The sequence below is a fragment of the Poecilia formosa genome, unplaced genomic scaffold (genome assembly GCF_000485575.1).
Source record: "Poecilia formosa unplaced genomic scaffold, Poecilia_formosa-5.1.2 Scaffold11, whole genome shotgun sequence".
Taxonomy (NCBI): domain Eukaryota; kingdom Metazoa; phylum Chordata; class Actinopteri; order Cyprinodontiformes; family Poeciliidae; genus Poecilia; species Poecilia formosa.
The window spans coordinates 3,721,425-3,742,523 of NW_006799950.1; the positions used below are offsets into that span (position 1 = coordinate 3,721,425).

Sequence of the window (21,099 nt, forward strand, 5' to 3'; positions counted from 1 at the left end):
ATCAGCGAGTGACTTTTTAAAAATACTTTATTAAACTTTTTTTTTAATTAATTTTCTTCTATTTTGAATGTCAGAATTATATTTTAATACTTTAACGTTTGAATTAATAATTCATGATTCCAACATTTTTCATTTGACCAATACAGTTTTGAATAGAAACGTTTAATTTTAAAAAAGAAACTTTTCACAAAGATTTAAATAATTATGACATCTCAATAGCTTACTTTTTTTGTTGCTTAAACTATGCTCTTGACTCTGTTTCTCAATTTTGAATAGTTATATTTTTAACAATAAAATTTACAACATTTTAATTAACTATCTTTTGATACAAATACATACCCAGTTGACATAGAATGTCAAAGTGAAATCAGCTAAAATACACCTGTGGATCTCTGAAGGTGACACGTTCAAACAATTACAAATATAAACAGCAAATGAATGTTGAAAAAGAAAATGCAAGATTGTCCACCACTTTATTTGAAATAAGAGTATATTGCCATGACGACACATCTACCGTTTACTTGTCAAGTACATTCCTCATTATGTCCCAGCCAGGCAGAGCTCAAATAACATATAAACATCCCATCTACAATCATTATTTTTCTTAATGTCTTCCTTTATATGACGTGCAATGTTTGCCTCAAAATATTGTCCCAGTCTGGACAGTAATTTTTTTTTTCCTACATAGTCTTTAGTTACATTCAAAATGGCAGACAAAGAAAGGGTAGATAGTTAGACTCGCTATTAAGTTTTTATTTTAACAGCTCTGTTAAATTTGGAGGATACACAGATTTCCATCACTATATCTGATTGGTGAACAGGGCAACATCTGGAAACAAACAATACAATTAAAAAAAAAAGAAGTGTGCGTCAAAATATGGGCATTTTTCTTGAAACATTAAAGTTTTACAGTCTCTAACAGCACGTGACTTCCTAATTCTAAAGCTCTAAGCATTAAAAAGCTGTGCTTTAAAATTAAATACTGCAAAATACTTGGGTGTATGGGCAGCAGTAATACAAATCTGAATTATCTTATGTCTGCTTCGGTGAAAAGCTAACATCTCAGGCTACTGTTTATTATAATATCACAGACTCTCACTCCCTAAAAACTCTGAGAATTCCACGTCTGAAAATGTTTTGCATTACTGACACCTAGTGGACAAGAGCTGTAATAACACCTGCTAATAAAGACCGCTTCAGAGTGTGACCTCCTCTTCTTTTGTTTTTGTCTTCTGCCGCCCAGGCTTGATTGGTGACAGAAGGCACACTTTCTGTCACGACGTGGCTGTCACCACAACTCCATTCTCAATGGCTAAAACAAGCAAACACACAAAAAAAAGAAGATGTGAGATGGAAGCACAACACTTGTATGCATTGTTTTTCACTAGGAAAAAGTAGCGAGGTTAATCAGTTTAGTATCCTGAAAAAGCTGAAAAAATGTCAGTCGTTTCAGAAAGTGAAACTACATTCATTGCACATGGAGTAAAAATATTTAATGTATTTTATTGTAGTTCTGATTAAGGCTTACATATAATGAAACTCCAGCTTTGACTGGTGAGTCTGACAGATAAAATTATTTTATGTTGATGTGCAAGAACAGGATCCATAAAATAATTAAATACACATGTAACTAATTATTTGCAACGGCTAATATAAGTTTATATTTTAATAATTTTAAGGGATATTTAATAAATTATTTATTAAATTAACTATTTAAACATATAATTAATAATTTACATGTTCTATGATATTTTTAATGAATGATTTAATGATGTATTATTTATTTAATATTGGGCCTCTGGGCCTTGTGAAGCTCCCCCAAATCCTTGAATGGGTGTCGCTTGACAACAATGTAAAACCTGGTTTACGTTTTTCCTGCCATAATTTTTGCTTCCACATGATTTCACTTTTTGAAATGATGTATAAAAATATTTAACCTTTTTCATATTAATTTTTTTTAGATGCAGCTATATGTGTTGTTATGCATTTCTCTTTTTTATACATTAACAAAGATGTATTGCACCTTGTTAGGAGATCCAAACAATTAATTATCTTCTGTCTAATTAATTCATAAATCTACATATTACAACTTTCAAGCCAGTTAATTAACCATAAAAATTAATTGCAAAGATAATAAAGTGGTATAGGTGTATAATTAAATTAACACAGAACAGTGGTGATATATATTTTTAGTGAAGCAAAGAATGTAAAGGAAACTGGAAGATAAAGTCATAAAACTATAAATATCTGAAGGAGATAAAGTAATCCTTGTTTTTTTCCAGTTAGACTTCCAGATGTGTAAAGGCAGATGGAACAAAATTTAAGTTAATCTCCTTTAAATGTCATCAGTCATAGGCATTCTCACATGACTAGCTCTGTCTGCAGAATAAAGATGATTCTGACTCCAAATTAAATTAAAACAAACACTTGCTTCATCCACTCACTGGCCACTTTATTAGTAACAGTTGTCCAGTTGATTGTTAGCCCACTAACTTAATGCATTTCTCTTTTTTTTTCCAGCATAAAATTATCTACAATTACTTGTGTAGTTATTATGTGTACACTTTGTTTTTCGTTAATTATAATTATTATAAAAGTGTCATTGTTCTTCTACAACCAATTGCGTAAAAGTGTTTTTTGTATTTAGATTTCTTTTTGCTCTTGCTTTAACTGCCGTTTTTTAACCTTTTGCCCTTTAAGGTGGAGGGCTACACTTTGTTTTGTTGTCTGCCTTCCTTCAGGTTAAACAGAGTCGCGTTGGGTTCTTACATGTTTGGCTGAATCAAATGCAAACAGCAACTCTGAGGTCTTACTTTGTTTTGCCAACGGTTTGTCGAAGGACTCCTTTGCTTCTTGTGCGACGTCCATGTCGAGCAGATCCTCTCCCAGAGCAGCAGGTGGCGCTGCCTCCTTGCTGGAGGATGGAGAAAAGTGGCAGCTGTGGCAGGGTTCTTCCTTGTCCGCTGGAGCCACAGGTGATGGAGGTTCTGGTTCTGTGTTTGAAAGAACTTCTAGGCTTGGCTCGGTGGAGGCCGCTGCCAGCTGAGTCGTCTCACCAACTGACCGCAGATGGGGCTGCTCAGATTTAGTCTCCTCCTCCTCCGGTGTTGCCTCTGCAGTGACGACGGCCTCCTCCTCATCATCAGACGAAGCCTCACCAGAGGAGGAAGAGTCTTCGGGAGAGGAGCCCGTTTCCTCTGAAGGAGAGTCAGGGATCGCAGTGTTTTCTTCAGCCTCAGCGATTTCCTCAGGAAGTGAAACCGCTCTTTCCTTCTCCTCTTCCTCCTGCTCTGCGTCAGCTGCTGGAATCCGGTCAGCAGACAGTTCCTCAATAGTTAGACCATGTGGCACCTCTTCCACCTCAAACAGCTGCTCTTCAATATAAACAGCCGCCTCTACAGACATTTCCACTGTGGTCTCTAGAGGATGTTGTTGGAGATCTTCCTTCAAGTCCTTTCCATCGTCTTCCATTTGGTGCAGAGCTTTCCCCAGACTCTCCTCGCCCAAGGCCTGTTCAGCTGTTTGCAGATTGTGGGACAGCAGGAACCAGTCAGGATTTTATTCAAAAACACAACAACTTAAACTACTAACAATATATTTAATGTAGGATTTAAATCAGACCAACAAATGTCATGCATTTTACGTTTCTACCAAGTGAAACACGACCTATTTTATAATCACATTTGTAAAGACAGGATATCTATGACTGGATGGTCTATAGAGAGCTGCCTGCCTGGTTCATGCTCCTTGTGCCCAGTTGCACTTTTACATATGGGCAGTTGCCCAGGGCGGCATTAGAAAGCAGGATGCTTAAACACCGTCTAAGAAGGGCGTCTAACATTTATCTGTCAGTTGCAGATGGTTCAGGTTTTGCTTATATGTGCAGTAAATGTGCAATTTTGGGCCCTGATGTTGGAGGTTCTACATCAGAAAAGGAACAATTATTGTACAATAATAATTTAAAAAAATGAAGGTGATATTAGACATTATCTTTCAACATGTTCCATGTATTTTGTGGTGTACACACAGCAGTTTGTGTTTGCTAATAACAAGCATAATATTACTCATAGTTATTTCTATAATAACTTAATAAGAAGTTACTAATTATCTTAATTTAGATTGAACTTTTTTGACTGTATGCATGGAGATGCATGTCGCTGTAAGCTTCATTCATAAATATTACCGTTGGGTATTTTAAAAGTATTTCAAATATGGAAAAAAAAAAAAAGAAAATTTAAACCAATAAACATGATTTTTAGCTAGTATTGAGGTCAGACATGCTGCTTGTCCAGGACCAGCCCTCTTGTGCTGTTTACCAAATTCTGTTCAAAATTCTGTTTTTTTCAATAACAGGCAATAAAATGTACAAATGTATAATAAAAAAAAATCCAGTTGAATTATGAAGCAAAGCATTTCAAATTCCCTTTTAACCCAGTGATATTTTAATCTTTATTGGTTTATTAGAACAACTTTTAATGCCCAAACAGATTAGTGATTTTTTTTTTAAGGATAAACGTTGTACAGTATTGAGGAAAGTGGGAGCTACAGCATCCTCTGATACAGATAAGAAAATGACTTAAAAAGTTTAAAAAAAGATTTTATAATGACATGGATAAGGTTTATAAGATGGAAACCAGGTGGCGTAATCATTAAAAACAGAGCGACAATAAAAACATAAGCATTTGATAATGCAAGGTGAAACCAAAAAGAAAATTTAAACTATTTATTCTTTATTTATGTTTTTGCCTGTTTGTTGCTGTGCAAAACAAATACCTTAGTTGGATTTAGTCTGAAAAAGAAGAGCCAGCAGGATTTTTTGGCCACTCTCTTAAGGCCGCCATAAAAACACGAGGAGATTCTTTCTGTTGCTCATATTGCTGATTTTTTTCTCCTCCAACAGTCAAACCATCATTTTCATTAAAACAAGACATTATCAGATTATTTCAGGTTTTCAGGAATGTAGAAGCAAAGGTAAAGAGAAAAAAAAACGCCTCAGAAAAACTGGACTGATGAACCTCTGGTGTGCATAGCATATCGACTACTGTACAGAAATAAAACCAGAGCATGTTCCTTTTACTTTTTGTAAGAGAATGAGGTTCATGAGTCCTTTTACCTCAGGCCAAGGGAATCAGGAATATAACACATCTACATCCTAAAAGCCCTTCTTTTCTAGATGCACCCCGCTGAGCGCTTCCACTTTCACGCAGCCACCTCTGCAGCATGGACTGCTTCAGGCTCAGGGGCTTCGGAGGGAGTCTCTGCATTAGCAGGGAGAGCAGGAGGGGCTTCATCTACGGCCGCCATACCAGCGCTCTCTTCTGCTGCTGCTGTGTCCTCAGCAGGCGTCACGGCTGCAACTTCAGATCCGACTTCCGCAGCAGTCTCTTCCACCGCAACAGGCGCCCCCTCTGCGTCCGCCGGCTCAGCTGGAGCCTCGGCGACATCTGCCTCTGACGCCTCGGCGGCTGCTGGTTCTTCTGGGCTGGCCTCGGCGGTGGGCTCGGCTGACGTCTCTGCCGCCGGTTCTGGGGAAGCGGGGACGGGTTCCGGTGTGATCTCAGCTCCGGGAGCCGGTTCGTCCTCCGCTGGGGCGGATTCGGCTGGAAGGGACGACGCAGCCTCTGATGTGACTTCAGCTGCAGATGAAGAGGGTTAGAGCAAAAATGTTAAGTAAATGAAAGAGTCCCTGAAAAAAAATGCAAAAAGTTTCATCTTTGTCCAAAGTAAATTATTTGTTGTATTTCCTGACCAGGAGTACCAATAAATGAAGAGGTTTCTGTACATTAAGCAGAAGGCCGCAGACACAGCCTATACTTAAACACATAAGATAAACAGAAGTGACTGCAGTAAAGCATTCAAGCTTACTTAAACTAATTCAGTGACACATGGCCGTGACAGGCAGGCTGGTAAACTGGTTAATGGATTACTGCTTAGGCCTACCTGTGTGTCATTCCTCTGTTAGGAGGAGAAAGCAACTGATTTATCATTATCACTGTTATGAAGAGAAAATGAATCAGAAACAATTTCTCATTAACACTGATGTCATAGTATTTCACTCAGAAATTGAAATATTTTTGGTGTTTTCATGGTTCCAGTGTTTGGCTGTTTTTTTTTTAAATATTTTTGGTGTTTTCATGGTTCCAGTGTTTGGCTGTTTTTTGTTTTTGTTTTTTTTCTTTTTTTTACCAGCTGGAAGATTGTGAGCTCAATCTCAAGCCAAAAAATAGATTTTTTTCCCCCCAATGATTTACCTTCCAAAAGCTACATTTGAAGAATGGAAAACTTTGTTTTGTTTCATTAGTTGCATAATTTAATTTGCTTCTGGCAACAAATTTCAAATTAATTTACTACACGACCCGTAAATCCTCTTTGTCATTGAAGGTGGCGTTGTTTCACGGTTCCGACCTTTTTTACTAGGACATTGAATTTAGCTACAAAATGTTTTTTTTCACATTTTTCACAATTGGGTCCCATTTTTACAGTAACAGTATTTTTGTGCTTGTCAAATAAACATTCATACATGTGACAGCTTAAAACTGCAAAACTGTATGAATATTGCATAAGCATAAATCAAACATTTATAGATTTGTGAATATGTAAACCGTACGTTACATCTGGAATTGTGGCACTTCTGAGCACCATTGCTCATGTTTCCAGAGGAAATTAGATAAAAACTGGATCTTCATTTCAGAGAGAGACTGACTGACTGACAGGATTCAGCGCCGGATAGTCGGATAAAAGAACTTCCACTGATAAACTTTTATAAATATGACTCCGTAAAATCTTTTAGAGTCAAGTAGTTTTCCACCGACTGCCTCCCACGAACCAGCTTTGTCAAACAGAGATATCATTTGAGCACAAGAAGCTTTTTGACTGTGCAGGTTCTGTTGGGTCAGCAGCCTACATCTCATCAGTCTAAAAATGCAAAGCAGCTTCTGTTAAACTGTTCAGTTTATGAGCAACGCAGAGGCTGATCATCATCAGGGTCTAAATATATTGACATATACAAAACACAGATGTTAAATTGTAGCTATAAAACAAGAGAGATGTTTGCACCATTTATCAGATCTGAGAACAGAATACAACTTTAAACTCTCTCCCACATCAGCAGTCAAATTGTTAAAGTTTCCATTTCGCCGAAGCAACTCTTCCACGGTACATCTGAACCATCAGGTTTTGCACTAGTTAAGGGCACAAAGCCACGATTTCTGCAAGCTGAGCAGACAAATAGCTCGCAGACACAAATCCAAACGGACAGGCAGGGTGAAGCCATTCAGAGGAGTCATTCTACCATGTGGGAGATTTGGGTGGAGCAGCCAGAAGCCGCTCTGAAAAACAGTTTTCAGGCTCACTGCACTCATTTCCAATTTGCTTTAGCACTTTTCAAACGTGCGTCTCTTTTCTTAACCGGACAGCTACTCAACGATGCAGAGTCACTTCACAACGAAGGCCCTGGTGCTTTTCCACAAACAAGCTAAGTTATGAGAATTTAGAGGTTGCTCTTCGTGCAGCAGCTGAACTGCGCGGGACGTCTTCATTTGGTGCAACTCGCTACAGATGTAGGGAATGCTGCTTGGAGTTCACTGGGCTTTAGCTCAAATCATTTGGTTATAGCCAACTTAGCAGTTTTCCAGTTCATGCTCCTATTCTGAATCCAACTTTTTTTTGTATCTGTAGACAAAACCACTTCAATGCCTTCTCTTACTTACTGTAGATTTTACACCCAGCTCCGATGGGTATCTGATCATTGTAATAGATAATGACCTCTGATCCATTTGGAATGACTTTTTCACCTTCCACCGATAATAATGGATTCATACATTTTCTTATAATGAGTAGACTATAGAGGATTACTTTAAGTCATTAATTATCAAAGCAGCTATGAAAGGTCCGATGTAAGGCAGCTCTTTATCCAACCCCAAAAAAAGTCAAGTATGAAAAGAGCACAACTGGAAAAATATGAAAAGATAATTGGACAGAAAAACATCACACTGCTAGCTAAACTGACTGGGCCAGTGTAAAACGAGGAGGAGTTTATTTGCTTATTTTCTTCCACAGCAGGCGAATGCAACTCTTCCAGTTCCTGCAACCAGGACCTGATGGGCAGCAGGCGATCAGAGTTCCTGTTTCCTGTGAGGCTTTCAAAGATGTCCGTCTTAGCTTTATTCACTACTGGTATGTAGAACTTAAAACAGTACATCTTAATGTTTGGTGATTAGAGCCATTAGTGTTTTCTGTACTGATTTCTGATTTTATCTTACAAAAAAGACCTGTAAAGGTCACAGTAAAGACACGTTCTGCTCACGTGAGACCAAAATCAAATTCTTTAGCCAACATGAAATGCTTGTTGGGAAACGCTTGTACCATTACATCACCCTGAATATCATCCTTACAATAAAAATCAGCATGCAGTGGGGGTGTTTCTTTAGCTGGAAGTAGAAAGCTGGTCACAGTTGAAGGGAAGTTACAAATATATACGCATACCACATTTTTTAAGACTATTGTTTGTTAAAAAAAAAAAGTTGAACACATTTATTATTTTCTTCCACTTCAGATCTGAGTTGGTCAGTCACATAAAATCTCCAGAAAACACTTTAACATTAAGACAAAATGTAAAAAAGAAAGGTTCCATAGAAACGGTTTCTATGGGACACTGTGCATGTTTTATTTTTTACAAAATGAGCTGATTTTACCTTTCTCCTCGGAGCGCATGTTGGCCAGTCTGTCCTCGTAACGTTCGGTGTCACCGTTAACTGTTTTATAGGCCTGAGAACGAGAGAAGTGCACATTATAATCTTACATTAGTGTACAACAGTCATCACACATGGAATAAGGCAGCAGAAACGTGCCGTTTTTCTCCAAGGAAACAAGACTTTCTGTTGTTCATGTTCATGACTGAAGCGTCTCTGAGCAGACAACAGCCTCTGTGTGTCTGCTCCAGTGTGTTAAAGCTGAGGCGAAGTCTGGAGTCCAGCCTGCACTCTGGTCGCATGTTTACTGGCTCCAGATGACACCAGAAAAATATCATGCAACCCAAAATACAACCTTTATGTTTCATCTCCTAAGAATGGTGACATTTTTTTTTTTTACTTTGTAATCAGGCAAGCTTCTTGCTGCATTGCTCCTGCTCATAGCTAAGCTATTATTTCAACCAAAGTAGCCAATGGTTCAGGATCTTATAAGCAAAGTGGCAAATTACATATTGAGTAGCTGAGTGGTCATATTTCATTGTTTGTACAAATTCATCTGAAAAAGCTTTCATGAGCACAAAAATAGACAAAAACCACTGGAACTTTCCTTTCAGCTATTCAGATATGGCACTTTTTTCTGTCACCAAGCGACACTGATAAATCATCAGAGTCCACAGTTTCTAAAGTGAAACGAATGAGTGACGTGAAAGAAAGTTATTGATGTTGGTTAGTCGTGTGGGGAGACGTCTTATTTACGGTAGTAATTTTACTATTGAGTAAAAGAGAGAAAAAAATTAAACAAAGAACAGCTTAAACAAAAACAATAAACATTAAGATGAACAATCAATATTATTTTCTTCGGTAATTTTCGGTAAAAACTGCCAGTTTTATTCATTAGAGATTAGAGAAAACATAAAATGCAGTGATGCTAAATTTATCTTGTGAAAAATAAAAGAAAGATGCAAAAGTGGAATCTAATTTCAGAAAATGACACGCCTAATAATGTTTATATATCCCTAAATGATCCGCGTGAACCTCTTTATGAATCAAACATTTCCTTTTACTGCTTTTTACAGGTCAGCAATAAAATGCCGGTAAGTTTTTACAGGTACTTTTGACACCTTTTATTTCAGAATGAACTCAAGATCTTTGAGGCTGAAACCCCTTGTTCACTCTAATCTTTAGCTCCCTTCACAGATTCTGTATCGGATTCCAATTAGGAGATTTTCTTTTATTATTATTCAAAAATTATAATATGCAGCAGGTTCTCAGGCTGAGGACAACATTTGTCATTGCTCATCTTTGTGGCGCTCACATAGACGACTGCAGCGGTAAGGCCTCCTCCACACAAAACAACGTACGCCAAGTTGGTGGATCCTCCAGGAACGCCTAAGGCCATGTGTCGCACCGGGGCAGCTGGGAAACACAACGTGAGAGCGTGAGTTTGGAAAAATGCACAAACCGAAAAAAAGTGAGCAGGTAAATTATTATTCATTCAACACCGTCCACAATATATCTATTATAAAACCTGCTAAATAAAAACAAAGACAGTATTTTTTTTCACCTATTAAGCCCCACAACACATAGAATCAAATCAAATCAACAGGAAAATGTTAGACATTGCAGAAAACACGATTTCCTCCTTCAGTAAGCAGTCACTCCATCATACGTTGCGTTGTGACAGCAACAGCATGTCTCCATCCTTTAATCCAGTTATACAACGAAGCTCTTTGTAACTGAGGACACGGAAAGATTTAGCAGCAGCCAAGCTAAACACAGAACTGTCCCTGAATTTAACCCCAACGCAAACAGTAAAACCCTCCCTGACTGATGCATCAAAACAAACAACTTCTAATTCGCCCGGCGGGTTCAGGCTAATGAAACAGTCCCTCCAGGGATCTGCAGTGATTCGGCTGAAAGCCCCTTTTAGTGGGTCTTTCTTGTGCCGCTTTAGTTGTTAAACATCACCAAGAGCAATACGAAAGGCAAAGCCCTAGGTAAGACTCTCGCAGATGCTGCCAGAGCCTAATCTCTCTCTAACAAGACAAAGAGCATATTAATGGATGCAGTTGCTGCAGAGGGTGAAGTCATTGCTTCTCAGGAGAGGGGAGTTTGCTTGTGAAGTTTGGACAGAAGCGTCTTCTTGGTTCACACGTGCTGTTGGGGCTTTCCTCCATTTATAAAACACTGAATTTGAACAAAGTTTCACATACCATACAAAATGAATACAACAAGTTCATTAATAGTGATGCATCAGCAGATAAAAGATTGATTTTTCTTTTTTTCTACTAATCAGTAGTGTGTTTTGTTTTATTACAAACTGTACAACATTAATAATATCAATTCTGCTGAAAGATGTGCCCACAAATCCTCCACAGGGAGAGACTGAAGAGTCTTCCTGATCAGAGATGTTTGAATTTTACTTATTTATTTAAGAAAACAGAACATGTTCTGCATGATGTGTGTTTCGGTTGGTACAGCAAAAATCAATCCTAAAAAACAAAGACCAACCGTGAGTGATGAAGATCGACAATGAGCGGCTACCAAATAGTGTCACAGACAATAAACCTTTTAAAAATACAGCTATGAATTATGAAGCTTTTTAATTTTGTCTTTTCAGACTTCTTCCCTAAAGAGAACAGCTTAGATGAAGACTATGATGAAGATTCCAGAGAACAATTGTCTTCACAACTTTCACGCCATTTTTTTGTATTGTTCTTTAAGGTTTTGATTTGATTAGATCTTACTTCTTTTATTTTTCCCTTATTCTACCAGTATATTATTCTTACATTTGTTTTACATATTTATGCATATATTTATACATTTATCTTTGTGTATTGACTCTGCTTTCATCGCACCAACCTGTTATTAGACAAGCTGGTGCGATGGGAATGGGTGTGCTTTATTCTCAGTGCAGGTTTCACACAGGAAGGTCATTACCGGCGCACCACCTCCAAGCGCCATTTCCTGTGAGAACCTAATGCAAATGTGAGTGTTTAAAGTGGGACTACTAAATTCTGCAACAAGAATCCTGAGGAGGAGGAAGAAGAAAATTAACATCTCACTGGTTTTATCTGTTCTTTCCAGAACTGCTTTTAAAGTGTAGTTCTTAAATTATTTAATTTTACCACACAAACTCTTCAGCTCCTGTGATCAAGGTTTTCGGTTGGTACGTAAAATTAAAACTAAAACTTACATGCATAGTTCAGACTTGAGATCGGCTAATGTTTTGTTTTTAGCCTGACTTTCATTTCGACTTTCAGAGTTATACCTTATTTTATTTTATTTTTTTACTTTCCGTACAGGAACGTCAGAGTTTGTCTTTGCTTTGTTGTTTTGCATTTTCAATTTGATCGTCGGGTCTTTACTATTATTTATCTTTTATGTTGTTTTCAGTATCACTTTAGATTTTAAAATCTCTTACATGTGATCATCTATTTTCTGTTCTGTTTCTTATTAGTAATACACAATTTATTTTATGTTTTTTGCGATTCTTCAGCGTTGTTGGCATGTTTGTCTGAACGCCTGTAAAAGCTCTTCATTCCATTTTAGTGTGTGCTCTATAAACAAAATCTGATTAGCTTGTTTTGCTTTTTGGTAGTAAAAACCACTTTTTGCAAAAAGTGCTGCACACGCATTAAAGTTACCACGAAAGGATGCTGGGTGACTCCTGCTCTTGTCGAGTCAGGCAGTCCGAATCTATGTGACATTTTTAGATGAAGGAGAGTTCATCCTGAACTCACCAAAACAACAGAGAATCTTATTTGAGCAACAGATTCAGGAATTGGAAAACTAAGCTGTTTTGTTTTTCTTGCTCCACATTTAGCAAAAGAGAAAAACCAGTCATGTTGAGATGGTCATTGTTCTAGATCTGCTAGATTTAAAGCTCAGGGTTTCCATTTTTGTGCACGGCTTTCCTAGTAAAGTTTACTCATATTGCCCAGTCGTGGATGCTTTTGTAGCCATCTGTCCTTCCTCCTTCTCTAATACCCAAGACACAGCAGCTCCATGCGCAGGTTATTTATACAGGTAATCAGTTAATCCCTGTGGATTCCTCAAGTTCAAGCTGCATGTAAAAATGAACGCACGTCAGGCAGAAAACAGCCTGCAAGGACAGTAGCTTCCTGCATCCAGCTCTGCTGTCTTTGTTTAAATCAGAAAGTCACACAATAATAGTTTTCCAGCCAGATTTGCAGGGATTTTCTGAAACAGGAAATTAAAGCTGCCCCTCGCCCTCAGGACAGATTCCACAAGCTCAAACTCCAAATGCAAAGGACGATCAGGGGAAGCATGCACGCAGAAAAATGGAAAAAAGAACAAGAGTACAGTTCAACTCCAACGCTTCCAAAATGCTTGAGACATGGAATGAGACATGCTAATGGTGCACAGTGTTAAAAGTCCCATCACTGTTGCATGATTCCCATATTTGGACTGATACTACAGAATATAGTTCACAATTTGAAAATGACACCAATTCAACAAAAAAATTTGAAAATACTAACCAAAATATGGAAACGGTTTGAAACATTTTATCCACAGTTCAAGAGTTTTAGCTGCAAACCTCTGACATGCATGTAAGAACTGCGTGTTCCCCATCCAGGACACACCTCCTTCACTCAGACTCTGCACATTAAAAACCAGCTAAGATTCTCTCTTCCAAAATAACCTTAAAAAACGGATATAGCTAGTAATAATCACTTTTTTTTTTAAATCACACTTTTAAAAGTTACTCCCGCCGTTTCCCCACCCAACGACGAAAACACATCAAGCTTGTTCCCCCGACTTCTTTTAAAGAACACCAGTTCCAATGATGATTGATAATTAGACTAAATACCAGACAGTGGTAAATAAACAACATACTGCTCTTGGATATGGGCCTCAGAAGCCACCGTGCCAGCGGCCCGACTCTCTGCAATGCCCGTCTGCAGAACATGTTGATGTCTTTTCAGCAGCAGGTGGAACGACGCGTCTGCCTCCAGTCGCTCTTTGGAGATAAATGACGAGCAGCGCTCTCCTCCTGTGCAATGCTCGGGATAAAGAGCACACCAGCACCCACTCCGAAACAAAAAGAACGCCCCCTGCAGGTGACAATCTCAAACTACAAATGGACAAGGGGGAAAAGAAAAGCAATCTTCTTGGAAGTAGGAATGTGTGTTTCTGCAGACGTTGAGCTGAATTCTTAAATCTCATTTAATAGTCACCGATCAGACTGATGGAAGTGATCTGTCTTTACGATCCGTCTGCATGTGTGAGGGTGAGAAGGTTCAGACAGCCCGCAGGCTGCGTTTCAAACGGATTACAGACCAAACCGTCTGCACGGAAAGAGCGGACTGGAGTTGCACAACGAAGCAAACGGTGCCAGAGTATTGATGTGAAACACTGATGTCAGAGACAAAGTCCAAACCGAATGGAGGGAGGCGAAGAAGAGGCGCACAGGCCACAAATAATCATTGCTTCAGCAATATCAGTCAGAGGTGACATTGTTTTCTTGCTTTTTTTTTATTATTTATTCTGCCCACTTCGATACATTGATTTTAACTATTCCATTTCTTTTTCTTTTTAAAACGTTTTTTTTATTGTAACAAATTTTATTTATGATGCTTTACATAAATATTTCTTGAAAAGTAGATGCGTCTCACCCGCACAAATGTCATTCGGAATTAATGAATGTAAACAGACACGAATTCAACTGTTTCCTTATTTCTTACATAATCCAAAGTAGTTCAAATGAAAGTTTAAAAAAGAAAAATGTTCGTAGAAAAACCTTCAGAAGCCTTGGAGAGCTATTGATTGTGACTTTTTTTAAGTAACGATTGCAAAAAAAAAAAAGGAAGTCTGAGTTTACTCAATGACAAACATCAGAACAGAGATCGTTTACAAGTCACGTCAATTATAATGGATCTGGTGAACCTACAGTTCTGAAATAATCTCTTTGCGTTGTTTAACTGGAGACACATTTACAAAGAGCTTAGAAATGATCACAGGATCTCACTGAGCAAAGGGATCAGCAGATAGGGGAAGAATATGGCACAACAAACCTTTCTAGATAAGGTAAGAATAATGTTTTATGACCTCGCCTTGCTTTAAACCGTCTGCTACATCTTTCTGAACCCACATGCTGTGTCGGTTCACATGAAGCTCTAATAAAATGCATTTAGATTAGTTGAAAGTGTCAAAAAGATCAAGCATAAAAGCTCTCGCAAGGTACTGTATATATATGTGAAGTAGAATTTCAGTTTGTGCATTTAATGTATGAAAAATAAAGAAAGATTACATTTTAAAATGCAAGTCCCCGCGTGAGACGGCAATGATGATCTCACTATGACATCAAATTTTTTTGCAAAATCACAATGTTCCTGTTTTTATATGTGATCATGACATAACAGCACCACAAAAGGAGAGATCTGATGTCCTGCCTCTGAACATAAACATGTGGATGTAACTGAGGAAGATGGACTAATAAATGTTAGTCCATCTTGAGATTGTTGCACAATCTCAGCATAGTTTCCAAAGGATGACTAAAGTTTTTTTTTTCCTAAGAGACATGAACTAAGTTTTCTGTTATAAATTACTTTAAAAAACAAACAAACAAAAAAAAAACCAAACACATTTTGCATCTTCAGCACAAACATCTTTACTGTTTTCATGGTTTTCTCCAGAAAAGCCTGCCGTCGTCCCTTCGATTATCGTCTTCTTTGAGTTCACAGTGAGACTTCTAACGTTTGACTGGTGAATGTTGCACCAGTGCAGGGCACACACACATACACACCCACCCACACACTCTGCTGTGTGTGTGTCCCTCATGTGACCAGCTATGAATCACCGATTACACACATCATCACAGAAACACATGTGATGCACTTTTTCCACACAAACACACATCGGGGTCACGCATAAGAACGCAGTGTGATCGCTGTGAAGTTTGTTCCTCCAGGATGAAATGCTGAATGAGAAACGGTCAGAGGAGCGTCATAAAAACATGTTATTGTTACAGCGTGTCAACTGATGGATGTTTCATATCAAGAGTAAAGAAATCACAGCCGGACCGGCCTAAAACCTTTCAGCTTGCAGCTCTTTGGTGAACATGTTCAACATACGAGGATGCCGTCACACCATCAACCCTCCGGATTGTTAATTGCGCACTTCACAGAAATATTTACATTCCTTAAGGTCACCTTTTTGACCACAGGATCCTCTGACACAAAATCATGGAAAACAAACAAAACTTCCCAAATGTCACACACACTTGCGAAAACTCAGTTTAACAGTTACATGCAGACACAAAGTCTGTGCTGCTAAAACATAAAACATTTTGAGCAAAATATATATTATGCCACTTATGCATTCAAAACTGTCCATAACCTCATCTGATTTTAACCTTAAAGTGAATGTGAGGACCTGTGTTTGTCTTTTCTTTTACAGGCTGGAAAAGGTAGAAGTCTGACTGGCGAATGTTTTGCCGCGTTAAGGAATAAAAACAGATTTCAGTAATTGAGCTGGTGGACAGGGGAAAACTGGTGGAGCCAGAATAAAAGCCATTTCTGAAGTACGTTGAAATTTGAAAAATAAAACAAGTCGATTTGTCAGGCTTTTATTTAAGCTCAAGCTGCACCAGTGCAACAAATATAAAAACATAAAAATTGTACAAATCATTGATCTTTCAAAAATGATGTTCCCCATATTTTGACCTGGAACAACCTGAAGTACTGGAGTCTCCATTGGCAGTGTCTGAAGGGAAAGAGTCGGAGTGGGAAAACGGTCCCAGATAGCGGACATTCCCAGTGAGACAACAGGCCGAGAACAAACATCACTGTGCTGAAGGCTCAAGGATGTTTGAATTAAGTCTTTTATTTTGAAACAAGATCACAAATATACAGAAAAATTTCAAGGAATACATCATTATGAAAATCAAAGCTCTTACAAAAAACATTTGGCATTGGTCAAAATTAATCACAAGGTGAATTTTTACATTTAGATGCTCACATATTAAAAAGCCATAGAGTCACATTTTCAACTTGGAGGGGTGGAGTGCAGAGGGAATCGGAACCGGTCTCAGCAGCAACTCCACGGCTCCTTTTCCCGCTTTCTCCTGTGAACTTTAAAAGATCCGCTGTACGCTGGAGAGTTAGCCACTAGTGTCTTGTGTCTCTTCAGCATCGTCCCGACGGCAGTGACAATGTCCTCCACTTCACTCCGCTGAAGCAGCTCCTCTCCTTCATCTCGGTTTCCGTTTAAGCGTTTCTTAGGCAGGTCCTTGGCAGAAGTCTCAAAGAAAACCATCCCACGAGCCTTGGCGAAGTTCATCGCCAGCTCCTGGCTCACATGGCAGTCGGTTCTGCCGGCATCACGGAGATCGCTCTTATTCCCAATGAGGAACCTGAGGAGAAAGGTAACAAATGGAACGCGTCACTGTGGAGCTCCACAGGGCTTTGCACTTGGGACATTTTTCAAATTGCAAGCTTCCTGCAGGCTTTGTTTTGGGGAAACTTGACGTCTTATGCAGATCAACCAGTTTTAACCAATCATGTCTAAACCAACAGCTGAACTGCACCTATTAGACTAAAAGGAATTGGATTTGTTTATTGTAGAGGAGTAAATATTAAAATTAATAAAAATCAGATTTTAATTCAAACAAAAAGACAATAGACAAAGAATATATCCAAGATCAGTTCCTGTTTCTTATTTAATGGCTGACAGCAATGATAAATCATGTCATATCAAGTTTTGCAAAAGGTAATTTTGAAACTTAGTTTTTATTATGGAAACTGGCCTCAATATAGTTGATGCTGAGCGAGTTCTTTTATTTAAACATTTATTTCACCAGGAAAATCCCATTGAGATTAAAAAGTTACTTTGCAAAAGAAACTGGCAGCAGCACACAGATTACAAGAACACTCAAAGCAAAACCAGAAACCGTTAACGCCGTCATAAAAGTCAACACTGTTATAGTTCAAGACTTTAAAGTTCGTTTGTATTAAAACAGAAATCAAATCAATTCACTGTTTGTGCACAGTTATGCCAACTTCTGGGCTGATGCAAAAATAAACCAGGCATTTTTAAGAATTATTAAACAAGCTCTTGCATCTCATCTTTAAAAATAATTCTTCATAATATTATTTGTATTGCCACCATGAAGCCGATTTATTTCTAAAAGTTTCTGTTTTGCATTAAACTTCAGTGCTTTTACTTTAACTTACTTGGGTATTTCATGACCCAGAGAGTTCTGCCGACACTCTTCCACCCAGGCGGTCAGCCCATCAAAACTGGCCGGACAGGTGACGTCGTAAACAAACAGCACTGCGTGGACGTTCCGATAATAGTGCTGCACCATGGACTTCCGGAAGCGCTCCTGTCCTGCGGTGTCCCACAGCTGGAGCTGATCGGCGGGATGCAAAATGAGAAACAAGGGATTGAGTACGGAACCGAGATGTGGCCTTTTCTCAAAGTTAGGTGGCAGAGACAAAAACATTAAAAAAAAAAGAAGGGGGAAATGAATGAGACTGAAGGCAAACGGAGGAAAAGCAATCGCATGTTGAATTGGCTCCAAACAGGCAGAACAGAAGCAAAGAAAAGATGGCGTCATTCGGAGAAATAAGAGCGCGTCGTTTCTGATGGCGAGCAAAGGAAAGAAAAACACGTCGACTTTGACCTGGAGAACGTTCAGGTCAATATTTTGAAACGAGACGTTTCTTTCTTTTCTTCTTAGTAATTTAAAATTGACACAGCAGCAGGATGAGCGGCTGGACAGGTCCTTTTCACACCAGGACATCAGATGAGTCCGAAGAGAATTAGCAGGACTCAAAGTCCATCTCTTTTTGCTTGAACATGATCGTCTCAATCAATGAGTGTGGTACAGACTTAGACATTCGATCCAAAATGTCCACATCATCCTGTTTGGACTTGGAGCAGATTGCAGCGCTACGTTCCTCACCAGCAGGACAGACAGGAGAAAGATCTGGATGTCAAGTAAATGACTGATCCAATACAGTATTATGAGCTGTAATTGTTTTCTAATTGAACAGACAATCAGTCTTGGGTTTTCTTTGGTATAACGCCACAAGCTTAGCAAACTTTTCCTCTGAAAGTTACTCTCACTCAAAAATGTTTAATCTCCACCAAACTTTAATTTTTAAAGTATATACTCTGCCATTGGGCTTATAATTTACTAAGCTTTACTTTAACATTTCTTGTCTTTTCCTTGATCCTGATTTGAACAATAAAACTTCCCCACAGAATGATGCCGCCATGTTTAACCACAGAGGGACGTATTAATTGGACTAACATTGTACATATAATTAGCAAAGTTTTGCATCATCTCCATCAGATTCCCAATTTTATAAGTTGGCACAAAGGCCTGATTTAATAAGTTGCTCCTCAGACCTGTACAGGCTGCAAGAATATTAAAAAGTTCATTTATTTACCTCAGTGGCTCATTTCAGCTGAAACGCATCATATAAATTAAACACACTCCGATGTTTTCAAGCCTCATTTTCACAGTGACTTTCCCGTTAGAGGCCGTTGTTTTCAAAAGGTACGTTTAATTCGAGAGACGAGCCTCATCGGAACCCATATTCTAATTTACTGAGATGCAACCTGCAAACGCCGACATTATACTGTGTGCTTCCTCAGACCAACCCTGTCTCACTCATCTATGGCAACTCGTTAAGCCCAATTATACTCCTCATGAATAACCTTCTGAAGGCGATTCATGAAACGTCGTCCACGTCAGGCGTGTGTCTGGTTTTCACAAGCTTCAGATTTGCGCTTTCCAAATTTCCAGGCTGACTAATGTTTTTTTTTTATATACATTTTGTTGCAGCATGATGTGTTAACGGCATATATTTGAATATTTTGACACAAATCTCCTGATTTTGACAGGAAAGATCAAACGCCATCAATCAACCTATGTTTACTTGAAAGTAATATTCCATATGAAGAAACAAAGCAACAACTCCCATCAAAACCGATGTTTGTAGATGTTCGAGAAAATCAGATGTTTTTTGCAAAGAATGGGCACATATCAGTCTTTTGATCTGCAAAGCAAAGACAAACGTCAAAGCTTACAGCTGTAGCTGCTGTGTGGTTTTACAAAGCACTGACTGCAAGCACTTGTACAAACAAAACAAAAACATATGCATCCTTTTCCTTCCCTTCCCAATAACACTCCAGCTTGTGTTTACCCATCACATCAAATGCAAAGTTGTTGTTTAACGATAAAATAAAAATCACCATGACATCTTGAATCTAAGGCAGATGAGTTTTGCTATTGAGCAACACGACACTCCTCCCATCAGAGACCAGAGGGGGGGAATCAAACCATCTCCTCCGAACGGCATAGAGCAGAAAAGTTAGACACTTCCTCTGTCATGTGTCAATTTCAAAACACTCAGGAAACCAACCAACACCCACACACATCGTTTTTAAAATTATTTTTATGGAGAGCTTATTGCCATGTCTGCAGGATGCAGCTTCTCAACAAATCACATTGTTGAGAATCACAACAAATTAGATGCACTGGTGAGGTTCTCACACACACGCACCACTAAAATTACTTTTCCACGCAGTGATTTATAAGTTGCAGACACACAAAGTCCGGCTCATTTTCTGCCATCCTGGGAATTTGCTGCTCAGCTGAGAACAAGCAACAGCTCCATGAAAAAGAGGAAGAAAATACCAAAAATGTTTTAGCTTGAGAACGATCTATGCCTTGCGTAAAAAAAAGGAGGAGAACGTTTTGGCACATTGTACATGTCTGCACCGCCTTCGGGTGATTTTAACTTAAAACGAGTAACAAAAAAAAAAAAGTCTCCCCTTACTTTTATTTTCTCTCCATCAACTTCCAGCGCTCTCTCGCGGAAGTCCACCCCGATCGTGGCCTCAGTCCTGCGGAGGAACTCTCCGGCGCACAGTCGGTGCGTCAGGCAGGTCTTCCCCACGCCGGAGTCTCCAATCACCAGCACCTTGAAGGTCCGACAGCGGCTAATCAGGGAGGACACGCTGCCCAGAGAGCTGGAGAACTCAAGAGAAGACTCCATGAACCCGGATCCAAACTCTGTGACTCCAGTGATTCTGGGACAAAAGCTTCCCTTTAATCAGGTCCGTCCTTTTTGACCAAAAGCTGCTCAGCCTCACTCCACGGCGCTGGACGACCGCGTGGGTGACAGAAGAGGGGAAGTGGGCCGTCTTTGCTTCAACATCTGTGTTTGATTTATCGGAGGAGCCAGAGGGCGGAGAGTTCATCGGACACAGACATCGAGACCTGACATGTTGATTGATGGGGCGAAGTTTTGAATTCCTTTTCTTAACACGTTTCACATAAGCACACAGACAACAGACAACCCGAGTGTGTGCAAAAGCTTTCCAAAGGAAGTGGCACTTCAAAAAATGATAAGTAAGTAAATAAATATTG

General features: G+C 38.9%; 2 protein-coding genes across 2 annotated transcripts; both read right to left on the reverse strand.

Annotated features, from left to right (window-relative positions):
* Nucleotides 1-456: 456 nt before the first annotated feature.
* Nucleotides 457-13,946, reverse strand: LOC103132819 (fibrous sheath CABYR-binding protein-like). Its single transcript, XM_016667117.1, has 6 exons — nucleotides 13,551-13,946; nucleotides 10,006-10,106; nucleotides 8,694-8,766; nucleotides 5,307-5,636; nucleotides 2,814-3,518; nucleotides 457-1,312 (listed from the first exon to the last, which is right to left on the reverse strand). Exons 1-6 carry the CDS (start codon nucleotides 13,621-13,623, stop codon nucleotides 1,275-1,277), a joined length of 1,320 nt encoding a protein of 439 aa, XP_016522603.1. The 5' UTR covers nucleotides 13,624-13,946; the 3' UTR covers nucleotides 457-1,274.
* A 2,572-nt stretch (nucleotides 13,947-16,518) lies between these two features.
* LOC103132807 (ras-related protein Rab-33B-like) lies at nucleotides 16,519-21,099 on the reverse strand. The gene is made up of 3 exons (XM_007544596.2): nucleotides 20,507-21,099; nucleotides 17,888-18,066; nucleotides 16,519-17,067 (listed from the first exon to the last, which is right to left on the reverse strand). Exons 1-3 carry the CDS (start codon nucleotides 20,723-20,725, stop codon nucleotides 16,743-16,745), a joined length of 723 nt encoding a protein of 240 aa, XP_007544658.1. The 5' UTR covers nucleotides 20,726-21,099; the 3' UTR covers nucleotides 16,519-16,742.

Bases quoted from the DNA above. Each gene is read 5' to 3' on its own strand.
- LOC103132819 (XM_016667117.1), bottom strand. From the start codon at position 13,623: ATGTTCTGCAGACGGGCATTGCAGAGAGTCGGGCCGCTGGCACGGTGG. The intron at 10,107-13,550 runs GTATGTTGTTTA...TGTGTTTCCCAG, and splicing joins GAGGCCCATATCCAAGAGCA to CTGCCCCGGTGCGACACATG. The intron at 1,313-2,813 runs GTAAGACCTCAG...TGCTTGTTTTAG, and splicing joins CAAACCGTTGGCAAAACAAA to CCATTGAGAATGGAGTTGTG.
- LOC103132807 (XM_007544596.2), bottom strand. From the start codon at position 20,725: ATGGAGTCTTCTCTTGAGTTCTCCAGCTCTCTGGGCAGCGTGTCCTCC. The intron at 18,067-20,506 runs GTAAGGGGAGAC...CCCGCCGATCAG, and splicing joins TTGATGGAGAGAAAATAAAA to CTCCAGCTGTGGGACACCGC. The intron at 17,068-17,887 runs GTAAGTTAAAGT...CTTTCTCCTCAG, and splicing joins CTGGGTCATGAAATACCCAA to GTTCCTCATTGGGAATAAGA.